At 40.2% G+C, this 24,197-nt stretch overlaps 1 protein-coding gene across 2 annotated transcripts in view; it reads left to right on the top strand.

The window, feature by feature from the left end:
- The window catches only part of SLC6A2 (solute carrier family 6 member 2), a 71,528-nt gene that overhangs the window by 17,624 nt on the left and 29,707 nt on the right, over positions 1-24,197 (top strand). For both annotated transcript variants that reach the window (XM_057430633.1, XM_057430634.1), the window contains 2 exons: positions 6,310-6,441; positions 10,101-10,338. In XM_057430633.1, coding sequence (XP_057286616.1) covers positions 6,310-6,441; positions 10,101-10,338 — 370 coding nt within the window. The remainder of the gene's footprint in view (positions 1-6,309; positions 6,442-10,100; positions 10,339-24,197) is intronic.

Consider the following 24,197-nt stretch of genomic DNA (forward strand, 5'->3'; position numbering starts at 1 on the left):
GTTTGTTCCCAACAGTGTTAACTGTTCCAGGAAAGGATACTAACCACTCCTACAAACACTGTCCTACTGAACATAGTAACAGGGATTTTATAAATCACATAACAAAACAGGCTACAAGCTGGCTCCACAGCCCAGCTCACTCTCCCATTTCTTGTTTAAACCAGCCAGATAGCTAAAAAAAATCAACAGGATGGATTTGCACAGGAATTTTAGTAGCTGGACTTTAGGAGCTAGACATTGTTACAAACTCCAGGTTATTTACTTATTCAACTACTGTCAAAACTCACCTTGATGCTAATTTATTCAAAGGAATCAGGCCAATAGTACCTCTGCTATAAGGAGGCACACTGGCAGACCAAAAGCTGTCACTGCTCCTTGAAAAGCAGATTTTTGAACTTCCTATGGTCACACTCATGGCAGAAGATGGGAATGGCTTAACTTCCTAAGCTAGCAGCAGTGAGAAGGTTGTGAAGGTCAGCAGCAGAAACATCTCACAAAACTCAAGAGCTCCCACTGCCCCATCTTGGGCCAACCTGATTTATATGCTACCAAACCCACCATGTCTATTTCTTTTTTAATTTCCTATCAAACCACATAGGCCAGGGTTCTGTTCTTGTATGTTCCTGCAATTATCCTTAAACTACACGCTGTTGTAAATGTGATCATTAATTTATGTATATATGACCTTAGCCAATTACTTGGGTGTTATTTATGAATGAATCATGCTGCTCTGAGTGGCTGGGTATATTTAACTGTCATTTATTTGTTCAAAATAGCTACTAACGAGTTCCTTTAGATCATTACTCTTGTAACAAAAAGCCGGAGAGATTACTGGTTTTGCATGGAAGGGCTTGGGTGACACTTTTTATTACAAATCAGCAACCAGTTTATAAATACGCTGCACTTCCAGTCACCACAAATGATTTCAAGGCAGTAGCAGGTTAACAGCTCAAGACAAGAAATGCAGGCTTCAGCTAACATCAGCCCATGGACAGCACTGAACCATTTCTGGAAACTTGTTTTCACTTCCTTTTGAGTGAAAGGAAGGCTATTATAATTGAATTCTGGAGAAATTGAAGGTTCTGAGCCCAAATTGAGAGAAGAAATATAAACAGGTTTAAATCTAGCAATGATTGAGTTGCTAAATATAAGGGCTTCAGAAGAAACATGTCAATCACTACGGTATAGCTCCACAAGTTTTATGATTCAGAAATACTTTCCATGAAAAAGGTTGCATACTTGGAAGATTTTATGGCATACTTTGAGGATTTTATATGTGCAAAGTGCTGCTGAATTTTTTATAGTATGTCATGAGATCTGTTTTGCAGAAAAATGTTATTTTTGACTACTATGGCAGAGTTCACCATCATCATACAGCTTCTATTAAAATCATCAGCTTGGCTTTGACACTGAAGTTACATCACAGTTGTTTTTATCTCTGACTTCTCTTTGCTGTACCATGCAAACCCTTACTACTTTCAGTCTCAGGGCAGTAAAGATCTACCCTTCCATTCCTTCTCTCCCCAGGGTCAGCACAGGCTTGTGCTCCCCTCCATAAGAGAAGCCTCAGTGGCTATGCAAACCAGATGGTCACCAGTCTGCTGGAGAGCCCGGATGAATGTTTATGTACTAAGAAATGTCCACCTTTCCCATTACCTAGTTTTTCTACCTATGGTGATCTTGCATAATCTAGATTTTAAGATCTCTGCATCAGGGAACTCTTTTTTTCACTCACAAGAGCCTGGACAAATTAGTTTCCACTTATTTTCCTCACTATCAGAGCAGATGTACTGCATTCTATCAACTGTTTATAGGTATTGTTTGAAGCACTACTTATTCTGTATGAAAGAAACAAGCAGCGTTGATGAGACACAGGATTAGTTTGTATTTCAATTCACCAACTGGGAGATCTTTCTTTTTAGATTCTTTTCCTGCACAAATTCTGGAAACATTCTTATCTGAAAATACACTGCAATATTTGCACCCAGTTTGTTGTTTTAGCATCCCGCCTTTAACATCCTGCCAATTGCCATTTCAACTGGAATATCCATGGTAACAAATGCAGAAGGCCAACAAGCACAGAGTTCAGAGTTGTTTCATCTACCGCTGGGCTGGCCTGCTTCTTGTATGTGCACCAACAAGTCCTTCCAGGATAGCAGCAGCTGTTGAAATGATCTTTTGTAAGTCATTAGTAAATTAATGCTTCCTCTTTTCTGGTATTTAAAAGGGAGATGGGACCTCCCCTTAGGACTGAGAGTATTTAGAGCAGTATTCCTCTTTGCTTCCCACTATGGATGCTGAAGTACAAAAGAAAGACACACTCCTTGCATAGATTCTGTTGCATAAAAATTAAGTTTTTTTGGCACTGAACACAGGAATGCAAAGCCAGTCTTGTATTTTGTCCTTCACTAACTAAATGTAATAGGTTTTTTAAAGCCTAAAGTTTCTACTTTAAGTTTCACACAGATGGTTCTTGTAGAAGCTGAGAGTTTGACCTTATCTAGTTTTGCCTGAGACACAAGGCTGTCTTAACTCTGTGGACACACTGGTGCCTTAAGCGATGTAGATGGATCTCATGAAATCTGTTAACCGACAGATAGAGCAATTTACAACAGTCTGAAGTAAACCTGTAGCTTTTGAGCTGCATGTGACTCAGTAGCAAGTCAAGTATGGCTCTTATGCCAGGGCTATGTTACAGATGTTAATTATTTCAGGTTCTTAGCTGTAAAGGGAAATTAGGGAATGCTGAAACCTGTATTGCTTTGTGGGATGCAGCTGTGCATTCAGCCCTATCCCATCACACAGCGGGGGAGCAGAATCCCCTTGAGTGCTATCAGTATGTTACTGCCAATGCAACAGTCCCACAATTGCATTCTCTCAGCTCACTGAGGTAGGTAGGTCTTGGCAAGCTAGTCTGAAGTGCTGGCCAAACTGTGTGCTCCTACCAGTTCAGTTGTCTGGGCTATACAAATTTGACTAGAATCACACAATTCAAGCACAGCAGTTTCTGGAGCCAGTGGCACAGGTGGGAGTGACACAGCTGACAACGTGTCACTCTTCCTAACTTATTTTGACTTCCTATACCAGGAAGGCATTAACAATGAGGCTGTTACTTCAGAGATGTCTGGTGTGATGCTCAACACAAATTCCCACAAGTGTACCTAAAGCAAGAGACTCGCCAGAATGCCGGTTGCCTTCTCCCTAGCCCGGAAGATGTTCACACATGCAGGACAGAACAAAATCTATTTCAAAACAACACCTCGTGTTCGTAAGATACTGTACACAAACAGTGCTGTGATGAAGCCCCTGTGCAATCAGAGTGAAGCTGATCATAGATCACGCATATGCTGTTTATAAGCATTTGCATACCATTATAGTTTGCAGTAATTTGAATGATACTTTGACCATCATTTATTTTCCTCTGAAGTGCCCATAATCTTGAAAAGGGTTCAGTGAACACAATGAGGTTTGGTTCTGGATATTGGCTGGGAAGAGCTGAGCAAATATCAAGATATTTACAATACACCTGAGTACTTGTCATTTTTTACCTAATCAGAACTTGCCAAACAAGAAGTTTTCAGAAGCCACCAAAAAAGTAAGTCAACTTAATGTGACTAAGCACCCTTACTTTCATCTTTATCTCAATTTCAAAATACTTCAGTCACTTAGTTACCTGAAAAGTAACCCAGCTATGAAATCCTGCCATAACTGCTCTTTACTGAAAATGACACCACACCTTATTAATCCCTGTGGGGGCAGGGCAGGAGAAGAAAAAAAGTGAGAAATCTCCTTCAACTAAAGCCTGGAATGTCTTGCAGCCAACTAGATGACGCTAAAGCAAGTATGCCTAAGTACAGTAAACTTTACAGTTCATCATGCTATTAGCCATACTTGAAAAACACATAGTTTTAACTAGCATTTATTAACTATGCGTACTACACATTGCCAGTATTTATTTTCTGAAACACAAATTTCCCTATTCAATTTGTGGCATCATGTTTTCCACAGTCTCTTGATGTTCACGTGAATCAAACAACGTTGTGCAGACTCCATACCTCCAAATTGCAAGCTAGGCTGGTGAGTCAGCTCCACACACTGTAATACCATCAAAGCAAGACAAGTACAGCACTTCAAAGGCTGTCACTTATCAGAAATCTGACAGTAACACCACCTGAAATATTTTTTATAGATCCCAGATACAGCAAAAGCAATATGTAATATCCCAGATTGATTTATCAGAGTATGATTCAACACAGAACAGAGATGAGAACTGCAGGGTATCAAGTATTTGTTAAATACAATGATTTTTTCCTCTACAATATGACAGTTTGACATGATAAAAGCAGCTGACGAACAACACTGAAATACAACTAAAACTACTGTAGTAGCTAATGTGAATGCAGGTTGCATTTACAGTACACTACACTACATATAGTCACCATGAACAAGAAGATTCCTGCCCCACAGTGATACAACAATAATTTCAGCTTTTAGGTTACATTGTCAAAGCTTTAAGCTATTATTTATCTCTGTTGAGGTACCTTGTCTTCATTTCAGCACAAGATTTCAGCTTTCAAATGCCTAAACTTACAACTGAATGCTGAATACATTGTCCTTACATTACGTTCCAGCATGCTACTTTTCAAATTAGATTTGTAGTATGACTAAGAGAACAGTTTGTTTTTCCATTCTTATTCTCCAGTATATACTTTAAATTTTCCCTCTGAACAGTCACGCTAGGCAGCTTGCATTGATAATAGCTGTGAAAAGCAAACTTGGAAAGTAAATGGGCAACAAGTATTCAGACCTTTCAAAGCACTACAGTAGTTTCAGAAATACCTTTTAAATATGCAATTCACTCTGCTTACTGGCAGGTTTTACATAGCTACAGTCATGTTTCTAGCTTTTATTGTTTTATAGACTGCACCTATCTTCTTTATGTATTTAGAAGTAAGGCAAACTTACTTTGTTTCGCAAGGAAAGTTTTCCAATTACTAAACCAGTACATGCAGATTTTAAAGGGTTGTGAAAGTTCCTACTACTTGCTATTGGGAGAAATAGACAGCTGCTGCTGTTTTCTTTTTGTCTTCTGCTGAACAATTTAACCGTAATTTTCACAATCTATTTTCATTTTCATCCATAATTTCTAAGGACAGCAGTCAGTTTATTCAGTATATGTGGTTACTCTGGCAGCTCCATATTTATCAAGACAATCTAATGATTTTTTAATACTGACAAATTTTACATGAAATGAACAGTTCTGGACCAAGTAAGCTATGCAATAAAATAAAAGCTACACCTGATTGGTACCACAAAGCAGAGAATTGACAGAGTATCCAGTTATTAAACATGACACCAACTACAATTGTTTTACAGTACCATATATAGCCATGCGCTATGGGGGATTCTTCTTCCTGTGACCTGGATCATATAAGAGAGCTAAGAAATCTTCAGATAGTTTCTGTATTGAATGATTCTTCTGTATTTCAGTTCGCAATACTTTTTATGATAGTAGCACTGACACATCAGGATTTTTCCAGAGGTGACAGCTTCTGTGGTATGAACTCACAGGAGAATCCTCCATCAAGGAAAGTAATGTATTCCAGGCAAGCAGCCTGGCACTGTCCTGCTGCAATGTAGCAGTGAGCCTAGCAGTGAAACCTGGTACATACTCTGTTAATGTACGCTCCATGTTAGCAAAGTATCACTGGGTTGGAAAGGGGGCTGTTGTCTACCACTTTTCATAAGAATGAGGGAATTGTAGCAAAAACCAAAATATACCATGGAAACCCAAATTTCATATAACTAACCAACACTGATCCATTTTCAAGAAGACACCTTGCACAGTATGAGTTAAACTGCAATAACAGGAACTCACATGACGTTTTTTTCCCTCAGTGGATGACTTCCATGCTCCTTTTTGAACATACTGCACTAATGAAAACTTAACAAAGTGTTTCATAGTCCTTTTCCCTTTTAGCTCTGCAAGTGCATAATTTCTTCTGCAGTTAGGGATTAATTTTCAGGAACATATCTTTTTCCCTTTGAAGCCAAAAAGCAGTCAGGAAACATTAGAGGGAAATAGGAGCCACAGTCTACAGCCTTTTTCAGGGTTTCTTTCTCTGAGATCTTAAAAAAAAAAAAATTAAAAATACAAGAAATGGACCAGAGAACATGGGCTCCTCCTTCCTCATATTTCCTTTCTACTTCCCAAAGACTGGCTTTGTCTTTAGCCAGTAAAAGTAAGCAATAAAGAAAGCAAAATGCAACCAAAACCGAGACTACAATGACTAATTATTCTCTTTCCAGGTGCTTTCCTTATTCCCTATATCCTCTTTTTAATCATTGCTGGAATGCCCCTGTTCTATATGGAATTAGCACTGGGACAGTATAACCGAGAAGGGGCTGCCACTGTGTGGAAAATCTGTCCAGTTTTCAAAGGTAAGTGCTCCTCTGTTCACTTGAATAGCACCGTGAGGGTGCCACACATTCGTGGTCACAAAGTAAAGGTCTCTCATCTTCCCACAGACAGCATGATATTTGCTGACCTTTCCCTAACCCTTGAAGTCAGAAGTCTTTTTATTATCACGGGTGGAGCACAAAATGGGAAAAGCCACAGAAATCAGGGTGATTGCTGAGGAGTGAAATAGAGAGCAGTGAGCAGGAGCAGATCATATATTTTCTCCCTTCCCTGCATACTGAGATGTGGGAGGAACTGGGTACCTTGAGGTAGAGGGAGGGCTTGGCAATGAGAACAGCTGGAAATTCAAAATCTCACACAGGTCAGTTGTTCAACTCTGTCTTCCCTGGTGACTAATATAACCACTGACTCCGTTCAGTTCATTGTGTGGAGCTCTGCAGAAGTCAGCATGCCACAGTGGCTAGAACACTCAAACGGAGTTGTGAAGGCTGTCATTCAGCCACTAGACCTGTAACCTCACGCCAGTTATTGGTGGCTCTGTACTTCAGTTTTCCTACCTATGAAATGTGGGCAATTATTCCAATAGACTTTGTAAAGTGGTTTTCAAATCTAGCAATAAAAAAACACTCAATAAAACATGAATTTTACTATTACTGTTGAATGTTTTCCACTAGGGATAACTCTCCAGCATCACTGAATAAAAGGCTGTAGATTGTTGTCTGGTGCGCTAACTTGCAACCATTCTGTAAGCTAAAACCAGCCCAGGTTAGGTATTTGGATACTGATCAGTGTGTCTGGCACTGGTTAGGGATAAAGGAATCCCTCTGGGCAAAAGAAGCCATATGCTTTCTGTACATGAAACAGATACCTGTTAAGGAGCTTCAAGAATCTTCTTAAGCATTGCTTACCAGTAAAAATTGTAAATTCACTTATATCTATACCAGGTTGTATCTAAAAACTTATGTAAAAATCTTTTCAACACAGAGCTATCTGAAATGAAACCATTCAAGCTCAGTTGACCCTACATCCTTAAAATTCAGACCATGTAACTGATAAAAGCTGAGGAGCTTAACAATACAATACAGACTTGGTGGATCCGGTGCTTGGATATAGGTTACACTGAGTAAGTGTTAATCTTTCTCAAAATACAGCTTTCCTCTTCAAGGAGTCTAGTGCAGAATAAGAAAACTGTGGGTTTTCTTGTTATCATTCACACCCAAAACTCACAGCAAAGTTAAGAGAGATAAAAAATAAATAAGAACATTAATAAAATATATGCTCCTCAATTTTAAAATTAATTCATACAGACCTAACCCTTCTATAATCCCTTCATGGGAGGCAAAACTCATCCCAGCACCTGAGAACCTGAAGACCCTTGCTCAGTGAAAATTCCGGCCAGTATCAGTTAATGCCTTTGGATAGCAGTGAGGATTCTGAAAACCTAACTGAAAAATTAGGCCTTAAGGATCTCAAAGTGCTTGAGCCAAATACAACTGTGCTCAGAGGCACTCTGTTGATTTCAGGATTGAAAAGATGAGAAAGGAAAATAGAACTTATTTCATGTATAGTCTTGTTGACTTTATGGCTGTGTTTTTAAGCTGACATTTTCAAGGTGGACTAAACATACCTTACTGTTGATTTTTAAGTGTTCTTGTTACTGGGATATAGAATAGCGTAAGTTATTTGATTCGTAAAAGGTAACAAGCACTGAGTTGTATTTGCACCTCAGGACTAGTATAAACTCAGTACTTTTAAAGTTTTCACCACATCTTCTGATAACATGCAAACAGATTTTACTGCTAATGCTTTGGTGTTGTTTCTGGGATAACTCAAAACTCTCACTCAAATAAAAAGTACACAGTCTACACAAATTTGTAACAGGTTCGCTAAAGCAACAGCACTATAGTACTAATTTTAGCTATGAATATTATTGCTATGAACTCTAAGGGCTTTACTTCTAATGAGATTTCTCATAACATGTGCAATTAAAAACATAACCTGCATCTTTTACAACAGTCTGGTTTCATCTCTGCATTTTCCAGGGTCTGTTTCAGAGTGTGAGTGGTCCAGAATTACTTTTAGGAAAGCTAGATCTAGAAACACGACAGCAAATTCATTCCTGAATAATCTCATTATTTCAGTGGAGTGACAGTTAAGATGCAGTTTTTAATCTTGATAAATCTAAATATCTATCATTGTTCTCCTGAATTGGAGGAATTTTAGGAAGACTTTTTAAACAGAAGTCATGAAATTTCAGTGCAGCATATATTACTTAGTATTTTAGTATCTTAGCATTCACATTAATATTTAAGAATGATCCACTTCGGTGATTCCCCAGCTCTACTCCATTCTGTTGATCATAACATCACTAGAGTTTGAGTGTTACTGTACTGGATTAATTTAAGCACCAAGGATTTGAAGTTACAATTTCTTTTTTACTTTCACAATGTTTTCCCCAGTGTTAGGGATGAGCAAACTGGTCTATGTATTAAAAGCCTCCTGAAGAGCAAAGAATAACTCTGGTGTATGCAGCAGTCTCTGAACTGCCAACTCCTTCAGGGTCAGCATCTGTTCCTCAGGCAGTTTCTAAACCAAGGATTGATACCAAAAGTGTATGCTACTTCCTTGCCTTATCAAAAAACACGAGGTTTACACATAGGTGTTGTGACAGTACAGTGATGATAGTCATAAAACAGCAGTAATCTCCGCATACAACTTCTGGGTAGGATTCAGAGAACAATGCTGTGCTCACAGTAAAGGAAGAATAATATAAGCCAAGGTAAAGCAAGCTTCCTGAAAAGTCTGGCAAGAAACTGTAGCTCTGCTCTCATATTGGTACCAAAGGTTCCTCCCAAACTACTTAAAAATGTCCATTTTCCTGAGGAGAACATGCACTCTCTGGGACCCTCTCATTTTTGGGACCCTCCAAGCACACTTCACAGTACACAAAAACACAAAACAAATATTAAAAGTCAAAAGAGAATTCTTGCAGTGGGGACTCTGTAATCCTGGGGAGATAATTATATAGTGTGGAGGTCCACATACAGTTTAGCCCTAAGCTTGATATTCACCAAGATTTACTGGCGTGCCCAAGAACCCCTTAGAGCCCCTCAGTGGAACAGCACAGACTGCTTCATGTAAGTTTTGGACCTAGTCACATGCTGAAGGAAGCCAATCTGAAGAGTAACAATGGGAAAGAAACAGGAGAGGGATCAGTGTCTGTTCCAAGCTAGCTCAGGGTGGGAACGTGAGGCATAGGGAAACTTCACTTAAGTCTCGAGCTCTACTTTTCCAAGAGAAGTTGCCAAGGTCTCTGACATTAGGAAGATGAAGTGAGTTTCACTCCTAACATGGACTTGCAGTCTTGTGCATTGGAAGCAAATCAGCAACAGAGTTGTACAAGAGCAGATTTTGACATAACACTGCTTAATTTCTTTTTCTGGTAAACAATTGGATTTGCCAACAGCCAGTCATTTTCCAAAATCATTAACATAATTTTTTGGATTAAGGTCAGTGACACTGTTTCTACATGTGTGTACATAAACGTCAAAAAAAATCCTTTTATTAGTTTGAAGACCTAAAATGAATTTGCAACTATGTATGGCTGAGTAACTACAGTGTTTGCGTATACTGCTGCTTGTAAAACACGATGTATAATCTAGTTTTCCTTTGTCTTTAGGTGTAGGCTATGCAGTGATACTCATAGCTCTTTATGTGGGATTCTACTACAACGTTATCATAGCTTGGTCTCTGTATTACCTATTTTCATCATTCACGTTTGAGCTCCCCTGGACACACTGTGACAACAGTTGGAACAGTCCAAACTGCACAGATCCCAAACTCTTCAATGCATCAGTGCTTGGCAACGGTACCAAATACTCAAAGTACAAGCTCACTCCTGCAGCTGAATTTTATGAGTAAGTGTTGACTTAACTTCATTTTATTTAATCAGAATTCTGTGTCTGTGAATGTTTATTCTGGGAGATAAAAACTTAGCATCCAGCCTCTAGAATAAGCGTCAGAAGGCTAAGGTTAAAATGCATTTGTAATGTTGATCTGTATTCCCTTGTGATTGAGACTCTTGCCTCTGTGAGGTTTGGTTTCTCCTGTACAAGTGTAATACTTGCCAGTGAGCAAAATGGAATTGGACAAAAGACGCAAATCTTCCCCAGTGTACCACTGTTGCTTGCACCAACTTTGCCAGGGAACACAACAATATTTTGACAAAAACGAACTCCAAACTGAGCTGACTTTAGGGCTTTAAAGTACTAATTTGTTCAACAGGCTTGGCCCGCTTCTCTACTTGCAAAACATTTGAAAGTAGTTCTCTGCTCAGCTGCTTCAATATTTCAATGAAGCAAGGGGAAGCACTGAGCTGGAGGAGAGCAACTCAACTGTAAAAGGTGGGCTTTTTCCAATTCCTAAGCAAAAGGGCATTCTGCAGTATGGGCCAAGACAGGCAAAGAGGCTCAAATCAAACACATGGAATCAAAACCAGAAAGGTATCTAAATTAACAACCAAACTAAAATAAAACAAAAACTTTGATCTGTGAGTAAATAATTGTATTATGAACCTCTTGGGGAAAATGGGATTTGATTAGGATAAAAGAAGGAGGAAAGGCATCAGGATTGAATCAGCTTTTGAATCAATCTGAATAATCAGTCAATTGATTATTTCTTTGTTGGGAATGGAACGGTATCAGGGCACACACCTGCTGAGTAGTGCATCCAACCATGTAGAAACAAAGGGACACAACTGTTACAATAAATAACGTGGTGTGTGTTACACCATGCATTGCTACAGCAGGGATCTTGGAGTCTGCGTTTATAGTTCTGAAACATCTGTGGCTATTTGTCCTCTGAGGCCAGCACAGTGAAAGATCAGGAGCGATACACAAACTGTTGGCAGGGGTTTGGGTAAACTAAATTCAGTGCTTTGAAAACAATAAGAGGAGTTGAGTTCAAAGGAGCTCACTACAATGGCAAATAATGACAGCCAGGAAATCTACTGCCCTTACAAAGACAAGATAGGATGTGTTCATAACTCAAATGTAAAGCTAGATCATTTATAGCAAAGGGCTATGACATGTAGTCAGTTAACAAACCTGACTTTGAAGTGAACTATAAGAAACTATATATTCAGGATCTTCAAAGAGCTGCATCATTACTGAACTTTGATTTGAACAACATTTTAAAAAAAGATTTTCTTTATAATTTTCTTGAATTTATGCCTTTGCAAAGCAACACACAATCCCTATATTATTTCTTTGCTCCTTTATGACTTAAAGTAGTTCTATGCATTTTCAGTTATCACATCGTGCTTGGGGTACAGCTTTGTAGTGGGTGAGACTGTGGTAGAATCTATTCACAGTGTTTGGATTTCGTTCCACTGTTCTGGGAAACAACTCAGTTTGTGACTTCGCCTGTACACTGAAACATTAGGCTCCTTTCCTCACATGAAATAGATTCAAGGCACAGTTTTCAGAAGATAAGAATAAAAAGTGAATGTAACATTTTGTTATGCTTTGATACCTGAATTCGGGGGCTGCAATTAAGTCTACAGGCCCCGTACTTACTGGCAATTACATTATATTGCAAAAATGGAAGTTTATATCAAATATAAAGCAGAAGTTCTTTACTGTGAGGGTGATGAGGCACTGGAATAGGTTGCCCAAGGAAGCTGTGAATGCTGCATCCCTGGCAGTGTTCAAGGCCAGGTTGGACAGAGCCTTGGGTGACATGGCTTAATGTGAGGTGTCCCTGCCCATGGCAGGGGGGTTATAACTAGATGATCCTAAGGTCCTTTCCAACTCTAACTATTCTATGATTCTATGATTCTAATAACCACCACTCGAGTAACACAGAGTGTAACTTGCTTCACCAGCTGTAAAAACAGGGAACCACAAGGGGCATTGTGTTCACTTACCCAGTATTTGGATTAGCTCATCAAGCACAGCTGTACAGCTCAGGTGTGGACCTAAACTTGTGCAAAGTTTTAGTGTATTCAGATCCAACAAACCAAAGACAGCCCAATTCAGAAAACAGTGTTTCTGCTTTTTACAACAGGGACAGATGAATCTTCTGATTATGAAGTTTCACATTATGTGCAACAGGGTCAAAGAAGCAGAAGTAATGATGTAATATTAAATTTGCATCGGTATAGTGCCTTTCCAAAATGATACACCATTTTTGGATTATGTTAAATAATAGCTCAAGTAAGGGTCTTGGCTGGCTACATTCCCTCTGAAAACCCGGTAAATAAAGTAAAGTAAAGTAAAGTAAAGTAAAGTAAAGTAAAGGCTGAATATTCCCTTATCTTATTGGGTATCCTTATACCAGATTGCACTACTGCTTGAATGACTGCTGAACTTGACCCGAGTGTTTATGTGGAATTCCATCTGATTCTTCCTGGTAGTAGATAGCCATTAGTCACTTCTTTATCAACACATCTCTGCTGGAGGAGAACTACAGTTCATTTGGTTTCCAAATTCTATGATCATGTTTACTTTCAAGGTTTGTACTGCTATCCAAATATTCAAAACCCACCTGGGCATATTTCTGTGCAACCTGCTGTAAGTGGCCCTGCCTTGGCAAGGTTGTAGACTAGACAATCTCGAGGTCACTTCCAACCCTAATGATTCTGTGACTCTGTAATCCAGTGGTGCAAGATATTAACAATAACAGAAACAGTTATTTTTGCAAAAATAGACTTAATATGGCAGATTTCAAATGTTGAGATTTTATCAGTTAAATAGAGAAACAAGGAAATAGAGCAGCTACTTTTATAACAGAGGGAAATCAAACTATGCCACTCAAATTTCAGTGGGATACTTATGGAATCCCAGCCCCAGCACTAACAGAGCAACATATGATAATTAGCATCATTAAAACAAAGACTGAAAACTGGTGCCCACTGTAAAAATAGCATGAAAATGAGTGATTTTATTAGTTGGGGTGACAATAAGTTCCATTGTTCCATTGTTCTCCTTGGGAGCCTATGGGAGATCATCCAATTTGGAGTATTTGGGGTCATCTTTTCAACCACAATAACTTGCTTCTGAAATGTGCTAGAGCTTATGGAAAACTTGTTAAGGATGCTAAATGCACCTCAGCACTTGAGCCTTCAACCTCAAGACTAAATGGGAAGTGGTACACCTTGAACTTGGTTCTGTAGGATGTATACTTACGTCAAGAACATATGCAAACCTTTGCCTTCCAGTGGGCAGGCAGAACTGGAAGCAGGGAGGCCAGAAACATAAACATCTATTTAACAGTTGGAGAATTACTGAGAAAAGGTACGTCCAGAATGGGCCACAAACAGAGAGCTGATGTCATTACCCTTAAGAGAAACAGACACTTCTGTCTGGGACATGATTCCTTCACACAAAGATGACCTGACTATGAATTTAGAGTAGATTATTTCCTAAAACCATGCAGCTGCCAAAGCTGACTATCTCTACCTGCACAGAAATAAACTGTCGGAAGGGGTGGAAGTATTGTGATGTGATGGTTCGTCTAATACTTTAAGAAAGACGCTGCTAAGTTCAATAGAAATATGCTGATTTTCAGCACTGACATTCAGTCAGAGACAGGAACACTTGCTAAGAATCTAGAACAAATCTTTCAGGTCCAGCATGAGGGAAAGCAGGGAGAAACCTCTAAATTTCAGACTTTGAATAAATCCCTCAAATTTCAATTTCCATGCCAAGGCAGCGACAGGCAGACTTTGACAAGCATGTTTGGCTTTAGTTATTAAGCCTTAAGAGCTGGGCAATAATTCAGGTTGAACTGGTTCTACGTGTAGGTTTTCTAGAGTGTTTCACTTTACTAAATCTGGTTTCAGTCATTCAGGCTTATCTGAGGCTAAGGTGCCACTGACATCAACAGGACAGTTGCTTACGACAGGAAGAAATGGGACCTCTACAATACTTCATTAGAGACAGTAAAAATCATTTGGGAAGCATTTGTACGCTGCAAACTTAGCAAAGGGAGCACTCCACAATCTGAAAACAACTTGTGCTCTTCTGGTAGTAATAGAATCAGAGAATCATAGCATAGTTAGTGTTGGAAAGGACCTTAAGATGATCTAGTTCCAACTCCCCTGCCATGGGCAGGGACCCCTCCCACTAAACCATATCACCCAAGACTCTGTCCAACCTGCCCTTGAACACCGCCAGGAATGCAGCATTCACAACCTCCCTGGGCAACCCATTCTGGTGCCTCACCACCCTTACAGTAAAGATTGTATCCAGTCTAAACTTCCCCTGTTTAAGTTTTAACCCATTACCCCTTGTCCTATCACTACAGTCCCTAATGAAGGGTCCCTCCCCAGCACCCTTACAAGCCCCCTTCAGATACTGGAAGGCTGCTATGAGGTCTCCACGCAGCCTTCTCTTCTCCAGGCTGAACAGCCCCAACTTTCTCAGCCTGTCTTCATAAGGGAGGTGCTCCAGTCCCCTGATCGTCCTCATGGGCTTTCTCTGGACTTGTTCCAACAGTTCCATGTCCTTTTTATGTTGAGGACACCAGAACTGCACACAGTACTCCAAGTGAGGTCTCACGAGAGCAGAGTAGAGGGGCAGGATCACCTCCTCTGACCTGCTGGTCACGCTCCTTTTGATGCAGCCCAGGATACAGTTGGCTTTCTGGGCTGTGAGCGCACACTGAAGCTGGCTCATGTTAAGTTTCTCATTAACCAACACCCCCAAGTCCTTCTCTGCAGGGCTGCTCTGAATCTCTTCTTTGCCCAACCTGTAGCTGTGCCTGGGATTGCTCCGACCCAGGTGTAGGACCTTGCACTTGGCATGGTCAAACTTCATCAGCCCAGCTTACAAGCCTGTCAAGGTCCCTCTGGATGGCATTCCTTCCCTCCAGGGTATCAACCGAACCACACAGCTTGGTGTCATCGGCAAACTTGCTGAGGGCGCACTCAATCCCACTGTCCTTGTCAGCGACAAAGATGCTGAACAAGACCGGTCCCAACACCGATCCCTGAGGGACACCACTCGTTACTGCTCTCCAGCTGGACATTGAGCCATTGACCACAACTCTTTGTATGCGGCCATCCAGCCAGTTCTTTATCCACTGAGTGGTCCATCCATCAAATTGATGTCTCTCCAATTTAGAGACAAGGATGTCGTGTGGGACAGTGTCGAACGCTTTGCACAAGTCCAGGTAGATGACGTCAACTGCTCTGCCCCTGTCCATCAGTTCTGTAGTCCCATCGTAGAAGGCCACCAAATTGGTCAGGCAGGATTTCCCCTTAGTGAAGCCGTGCTGGCTGTCACCAAGGACCTTGTTGATTTTCATGTGCCTTAGCATGCCTTCCAGGAGAATCTGCTCCAAGATTTTGCCAGGCACAGAGGTGAGACTGACTGGTCTGTAATTCCCCGGGTCATCCATTTTCCCCTTCTTGAAAACGGGGGTTATATTTCCCTTTTTCCAGTCATCAGGAACTTCACCTGACTGCCATGATTTCTCAAATATGATGGCCAGCGGCTTAGCACCTTCATTCGGCAGCTCCTTCAGGACCCACGGATGGATTTCATCAGGACCCATGGACTTGTGCATGTTCAGGTTCTTAAGATGATCTCAAACCAGATCCTCTTCTACAGCGGGCCTAAGGTCTTCATTCTCACAGTCCCTGCGTCTGCCTTCCAAGACTTGGGTGGTGAGGTCAGAGCCTTTGCTAGTGAAGACCGAGGCAAAGAAGTCATTCAGAACCTCAGCCTTCTCCAAATCCAGGGTAGCCAGTAGTCCTGATAGCTTCTGGAGAGGGCCCACGTTGTCCCTAGTCTGTCTTTTATTCACTGCATATCTATAGAATCCCTTCCTGTTACCTTTCACATCCCTAGCCAAGTTTAATTCTAACTGGGCCTTAGCTTTCCTAACCTGGTCCCTAGCTTCCCAGACATTATCTCTGTATTCTTCCCAAGCCTCCTGTCCTTACTTCCACCTTTTATAAGCCTCTTTTTTCACTTGAATTTTCCTCAGCAGCTCCTTATCCACCCAAGGAGGTCTCCCGGCCCTCCTACTGCACTTCCTTCTGGTTGGGATGCAGGCCTCCTGAGCTTGTAGCAGGTGATCCTTGAATATCAACCAAGAGTCTTGGGCCCCCCTGCCCTCTAGGGCTATATCCCATGGAATCTTACTGAGCAGGTTCCTGAAGAGGCCAAAGTCTGCTCTTTTGAAGTCCAGGGCAGTGAGCTTGCTGCACGCTCTTCTCACTGTCCCGAGGATCTACGAACTCAACCACTTCATGATCGCTACAACCAAGACTGCCCTGGAGCATCACATTTCCAACGAGCCCTTTCCTGTTGGTGAGCACGAGGTCAAGCATGGCACCTCTCCTTGTCGGCTCCTCCTTCCACACAATCGAGGAACCTCCTGGATTGCTTGTGCCGGGCTGTAACATACCTGCAACAGATATCAGGGTGGTTGAAGTCCCCTATGAGGACAAGGACCTGCGAGCGTGAGGCTGTTCCTATCTGTCTACAGAGCGCTTCATCCACAGAGTCCTCTTCATCAGGCGGTCTGTAACAGATCCCCACAGTAATGTCTCACATCGCTGTTCTCCCTTTAACCCTGACCCACAAACTCTCTGTTGACTGCTCACCTGTCCCCAGACAGAGTTCCATACTCTCCAGTCTATCCCTAACATAAACTCCCCCTCCCCATCTGCCGGGCCTCTCTTTTCTAGAGAGCCTATAATAATCTAATAGTCAGCCATAAGAGTAACCCACTTGGGAATAAAATGTCATTTCTTTGGAGACCCACATTACTTTAATTCCCTCTTCAGTGGTTTGGAATTAAACTCACAAACTGCAAATGACCTTCTATCCTTTCAACATGTATTAAAATATTTCATTATAAACTTTTTTTTTTTTTTTTGGAAAAACACAAGTGCATCACTGCAAAAAAAAAAAAAAATTTCCCCTATCTGCTCTGTATCACTCCTATTCAAATATTTTGTCTGAATACAGACATAGTTTATATTTGTTCTCTCCAGTCTTGTGTCTGGGAAATGTTTGTTGCCATCTTGCTTTCATTTACTCTGACAATTAAAAAAATACCAGTTTGGAGGAACAAAAGCACTATTCTTCTTACAAGGTACTGTGTCTGTAAAAATTCATGATGTATATGGATAAATCCTGGAGACTTTTAAAACAAAACAGTGAAGTTGCCAACAGATGTAATGAGCTACAGCTATTTTCCTCAGATAATCCTTTTTCTCAGGGCTGTCATCAATTCTTTCTGCCTGAGAAATAAAACACATTTTTACGTGGAAATTTTCATGCCAGCTTCAGTAAAGGAAATTCATAAAATTGACAAGTGTTCCACAAGTGAGTAATCGCAAAATGCTACCTAAGAACAAGGAATAAAGACAACTTCCAGTCATGGTAGTCTGCATCTACCATATTTATGTATATAAAATTATGAGTATGTGAACCACGAATATCCTGAATATAATCCTCTCCCTATACAGCAAAGCTTACTTTTGTAGGCCAACAGGTTTGTGCTTCACGGTACAAGCCTTCACCAGAAATACCACCAGTAACTAAAGGGTCCACATAATTCAGTATCACATCAAAGGGAGTCATCAACACTATGTGCTCCAGAGGAAGATGCAGGAACCTATTCCTATAAAACAACTGAGAAGCAAACTTTCCCTAAAGAGAAGAAACATCACTTCAAATCTAAGCACAAGCAATTCTGCCTATAAATGCCTTTGAAAAGTGAATCCAAGAACAAGAAATGAGAGTAGACAGCCCTATATTCTGCTAACCATATCTGGTAAGAAAAGACTCTAAGCTTATGCTAAACATGAACAGCAGTTCTCAATGTGTCCACTTTCCTGGACAACAAATTCCCATTGAATATATCTGGAGCTTCTTTAAGAGGTTTCTTCATGCAACATCCATACCCTACAAACTAATTAGAGGGTTTGTAAGCAATGGCAAATTAAGAGCCTCTCTAGACATTTAGGCTTACTCATCTTTTGCATCTTAATTGAAAAGAAAGTTGTGAGATGTTTCCGAGAGGTTTGAAGTCAGATAGCAGTCATCTGTTTACCCTTACAGAGATCGTGCAATCAAAGGCTACCAATAATTTTTGCCAAGTTCTGTACCTTCACACCTAGAAAATCCCTTGACTATAACAGAACTCTGAACACCGTAGACTTAGAATCAGGTACATTATTAAATGCTTTATGTAGGAAATTCATGGTCACATTGTTGAATAGCAATAAGCAAACTGCTTTAAATATCAATTCTATATTAACTGCATAGGCATATTTAGGAAGTGTTTGGGTGCATTCTTTATGCATCCATAGTCTGAGACTAACATATTTCCCTCCCAACACATTACAAATTTACTTTTGACTCTATTGACTTTTTGGACTAAGTAACTCAATCCTTTTCATTGCACAGAAATTTCTGGTACAAGTGCATAAAATAAGAACAGCTGTTCCACAAACATTTACATGTGTGTCGTGGTTTAAACCCAGGACAACGTGCAGCTGTGAAACTTACTTTTCATATATGTTTGCATCTTCACATTTGTTGACATATTTACTTACACAAAGAGAAAAGAAACTAAATGTGAATACAGTGGAAGTCAATCCATGTAAATGTATACATATGTTCCTAAGCTTTGGACAGCTTTATGGAAACAATTCCTAAATCACAACACGCCCTTGTGTAGCAAGTCCCAAAGACTGGAAGAATGACCACTTTGCCAACTTAGATTTGCATGGGAGGTTTATGAGATGTGGCAAATGTCCGGAGCGGCACATTATGCTTCATGCAATCGGCTTGCTTTGTACTAACTTGTAGGAGGAATTCTAACTGCTTATACTTCTGTACAGAATCCTCTGTGGTTTGGTAGTGGTGCCAGGCTCTGAGCAATAATTACGGCAGCTGAGGTCAGTGGGACAGCACCTCCCCTACATTACTTTGCATTTGAAATTCTGGCAAGCAGAAGCAGAGTCTTTCCCCTGTGGAACATCCCCACTTGCGTATATTTCTTAAGGCCATGCTAATAAAGCTGTCACACAACTTAACACCCATTATTTTCATCGGTTTCTCATCAAATGTTCTTTACAACACAGTACTGACATAGTATCTCCACTAGTATTTTATGCATTGCTTCCTATGGGAGAAGTGTTTGCTCATCCAAAACATTCACACCTGAGCATTAATCCATGAAAAGCTTACAAACTTCACCTTATTGTGTAAAAGACCAAGCATTATAACAAAATGTCAAATCTTAAAGTGAGCATTCCTGCAAGTACCTAAAGGGGCCTATAAGAAAGCTGGAGAGGGACATTTTACGAGGGCACATAGTGACAGGAAAGGGCAATGGCTTTACACTGAAAGAAGGTAAATTTTGATTATATATAAGGAAAAAGTTCTTCCCTGTGAGGGTGGTGAGGCCCTGGCACAGGTTTGCCAGAGAAGCTGTGGCTGCCCCATCCCTGGCAATGTTCAAGGACAGGTTGGATGGGGCTTGGATCAACCTGGTCAAGCAGAAGGTAACCCTCCTTGTGGCAGGGGTTGGAACTGGATGAGCTTTGAGTTCCCTTCCAACCCAAACCAGTCTGGGATTCTATGATTTTTCATTCACTTGTTTAAATGTGTCAGTACTCCTCTGTTTGTGGTGCATGGGCTTATTCCTGTGGTTGGCATTCTTCTGGCAATTTATGTCTTTCCATGCAGCTCTTCTGAAATCAGAAAAACATCATGAAAACTCAACAACTTCTTTGAAAAGGCTGGAGCTCTTCTTTCATGACTCTCCTGTCTAGGCCAGTGCACAGCCTTTTGAGAATAACAGCTGAAGCATCATTTAACTTGCTGAATAAGTGCTGGGGCAGCTGTCAGCACATGTGCTTTAGCTGTTTTTCCATGTATCCTCAAGCAACAAACTTCCTCTATTCATTATTCAAACTTTATATGGTCATTAGATATACGGGGGATGGAATTCAAGAATTTCCAATCTACAAATAATATAAAGGGTTTAAAAGCAGATTTTGAAAATATCTTTTTTCAGAGAGCTTTGCAGACTTGAATGTCCTGAAGTGGGGCACAAATGGGAGGAGAGGTCAGATCTATTAAGCTAATGGGAGAATTAAGCTACATAAAGACTTCAGTGAGTTAAGCATTCTCACTGAATGAACAGGTTAGTCCTATTGGCTGCATATAATTTCAGGATTATCATGATTCAAAAAGAAGCAAAATTTCATTCAGTATAAATAATAATGTATTATATGACAGCCAAGGTGCCGCTGGTAAATTATCTTTCTGTGATTCCCAAAATCTAGCTTAAAGTCCATTACACAGCTACGTTCTCCAACACAAGAGGGAGCTGTAATATCTTGAGAAAAACCCAGACAACAAAGGTGTTGGCTAAAGACAGTGCAGTAGTGTCCAACAAAGCTGTAGTGAAAACACCCAGCTGAACCCAAGCTGAGTGCTGCAGAGCCCTTGGCATACCTCTGAAGTGTGTCCAGTTTTCCATGGTAGGGGAGAGCTACATAGTGCACATGTAGCATTGCACATCAGATGGCTTGGAACCACTCTCCTTTGTTCTTGGCACTCTCCTGGACTCAGGCTATCATTCTGCAGCACCTAGAGGCACCAAAGCAGCTCATCAGTGGCTGTATGTTTGGCAGAGCTGGATCAGAGCCAGGCTAACCCTGTTGCACTTGCTGACTTCATGTAGAGCCACACTGCTATTTCTGCAGTGTGCCCCTGGCCCCACAGTTACAGTGAGTAGATAGTGATGTTCTACCTGCATGGAGCCAGCTCAGGTCTGCAGGGTTTGCATTATAAGCTCTGCCTCACACAGCTGTGGATAGACACCTTTGAGACACAAACTCCCATACAAACACTACAGCTGAATTTAAGCAGAGCTGTTTCTGAAGTAAAAATACCTGAAGCCTGGCAAACTGTGCACAAAGGACTCTATCTGTGACTGCTCAATACAGACAGCTTAACCTTCCGCAGATAAAAGAACCAACCAATTTCTGAAGGAAATTGGCAGCATTGACTGAACTATGGTTGCCCAAATATATATTGAAGAAGATGTATGTTGGAGAGCCTTTGCATTAAGTACAATTATCATGCTTCAAATTGCCTTCTAAACAGAGTATGTAATTTAATTTCTATAGATTGCACACTGTATACATTGACAGTCCTTTTAGCATCTTCAGTTGATAACTTGCATTTAGTTTTAAATCATAAAAAACTACCAGAGTAGGGAATGGAGCTCAGGAGACCAGGACTGTTTATATATTTTTATATTTTTTTAATATGGCTATTTATATCTTAGCCAAATTGCTGATACTTATTTCATACATGCCGTTTGTTTTTGATCCCAGAGAAGTGACTACTAACTTTTAGAAGTTTTCGGAAATTCTTAGAAGTACTTAATGCGTTAATCAAGAAATACATTTTTTAGTTTACATACTGATTTTTTGACAAGCGGATGACATTTTTGCAATCCAAATGTTTATTAACATACATGGTGTATGTTTATTAACATACATCAACACATACAACACATCTAAAAATTGTTTAGATGAATGACACCCTTCCATTGATCACATCAAATTTAGGAAGATAACTTTTGCCTTTAATAAAAAAAGAATGAGCCTAGAGAGGTGTGTAATCATATTTGGACTGAAATCTAAGATTATAATTGATTTGGGATTGAAAAAAACAAGGTCTGCTCCAAGACCTTCACTTGAACTGTTTATGCAAAACCTTCTAAATTTCAAAAATGCCATGACATAAATCTGCCTAGGGCTAAGTAATACAAAAGGCTCCTTAGAAAGTCCTTAGAACTAGTCTGACAAAAATGTTTAAGAGAATTCTACACCAAAAACTCACCTCCTGATTTCTGGGTACAGATTAAGTATTTTGGATTGAAAAAGATACAAAGTAATTTTCAGGCCACTATCCTTGGGTGTTTCTTTTCTCTTTGGTTTGGCTCTCTGTTTATACTCAAATACTCACAAGTCCCATAAACAGTATGTTCTGAATTGCTCAGTGGAGTAAAAGCAAAGGTTTCTAACAATCCTTATTTGATAGTGAGAACACTAAAACACAGAGGATTTATTGGTTGCAATATTAGCTGTTACTAAAATTATGACTGGATTCTTCATTTACTGAGTCCCACTGAGCAGCATTCCCCCCCCCCCCCCCCCAATAATTTGTCTTTAGTAGGGCTTATGTGTGAATTCCAAACAGCAGGACTTCCTGATGGCTCTTTGTGTTCTGACACCAAATTAAAGAGGACCCAGGTGCTGCATGAAGACAAAGCAGAGGACAATGGTACCAGCAAATGAATGGCTGTTGACTGATTTCAGCAGAGGTGAACTATTTCTGTTTAACTGAATGCAGAGTGGAAGTAAGGCAAGAATTGGTGCCAGGGTTATTGGGTGACTAGGGGAATCTTCCCAGCAGAAAGCACAGGAAAAGAGAGAATGAGAACAAATCTCCCAGACAGAGAAGTTGAAATCTCTGAATGCCGTTTCAACGTGAAACCACTTCCTGCTGTTCTTGCAGATAGGCAGGAAGACTCTTGGGACCCATAGGTACAGTGATGTACAGTCTCAAAGTCATTGCAAATGTAATTTCTACTTCCTTACATGGAAAGCACTTTTAGGATAAATCAGGCTCCTTTGCACAAAACCCTGATAGAAAAAGAAAAGAATTTCTGATCTCTAATGCATGTTCTTTGATGCTTGGTGCTATACTAACTAAATATGGCTAGAGCTCTGACTAGAATATCAGAAAGCTTAAATGATTTATTAGCTCCTCTTGCATTTTGCTCAGCATAATATAATAGGTCCCTGTTCTACTTCGTCAGCTCCATCTGCTAATGTTTGTTGCCATTCTTTTCCCTATGACATTTTCTTCTCCTTTTTTGCACATATTTTTCATCTACTTTTATTCTTTTCTCAATAACACACTATAAGCAAAATACTAATTCCAATTGCCTTACTGCCTCTGATTCTTCCTTTCTCTTTGACTTAGCATTCTAAATTATGAGAGTTTCTTTTGGGAGCAGAATTGGACATACATCTCTAACATATAAACCAAGAATCCATGACATGCTTCCAGAAGCTTTTACTTAAGACTTTCTCGGTAGCTCTGGACATGATTTAAAGAAGCTGATAGACAACAGAAACTGACATTTGTAGGTGTTGTATCTCCTCTGGTTCCCTGCAGGGATTTAAGAGAGACCAGTTTATGCTATTTTGTCTATGACTTGTACATGCCTTTATAGACTGGGTAATGGGTCAATCCTGCAGCTAGTGGAAGCAACCTCGATTTAGGAAAAGTCACTGGGCACACTGCATTATTCTGCTATAATATCAAAAGGCTAAAAATTCAGGTGTTTTGACCTCAGAGCTTCCTGAATGGGGAATCTTGCAGTATCTCTTACTTCCTGTTTCCCTTTTTGTGAGCAGTATAAGGGAAGCGATGGAGTATAATTGAAAGAAGCCTGTCAGAGATTTATCACTCAACTTGTCTTAACATAGACAGGTTTAAAACAGCCTCAGCTGCTCCTGAAATAAGTACAAGAATTTTTTTTTTAACTTGAAAAAAGAATAACTGTGGCATGATTGAGCTAACTGGATTTTTTATAGCGTCACTGATGTATGCAAACTTGGATGAAGACGATATGAAAAGTTCTTTACAAATCTGCCCTTCTCCAAAAAATGCCTGTTTTTCAAAGAATAAAGCCAAGTCCTTCAAACCAAGAAGGTTTA

The sequence above is a fragment of the Pezoporus wallicus genome, unplaced genomic scaffold, assembly GCF_028554395.1.
Source record: "Pezoporus wallicus isolate ANWC-B61680 ecotype Strahan unplaced genomic scaffold, APGP_CSIRO_Pwel_v1 contig_8518, whole genome shotgun sequence".
NCBI classification, from domain to species: domain Eukaryota; kingdom Metazoa; phylum Chordata; class Aves; order Psittaciformes; family Psittacidae; genus Pezoporus; species Pezoporus wallicus.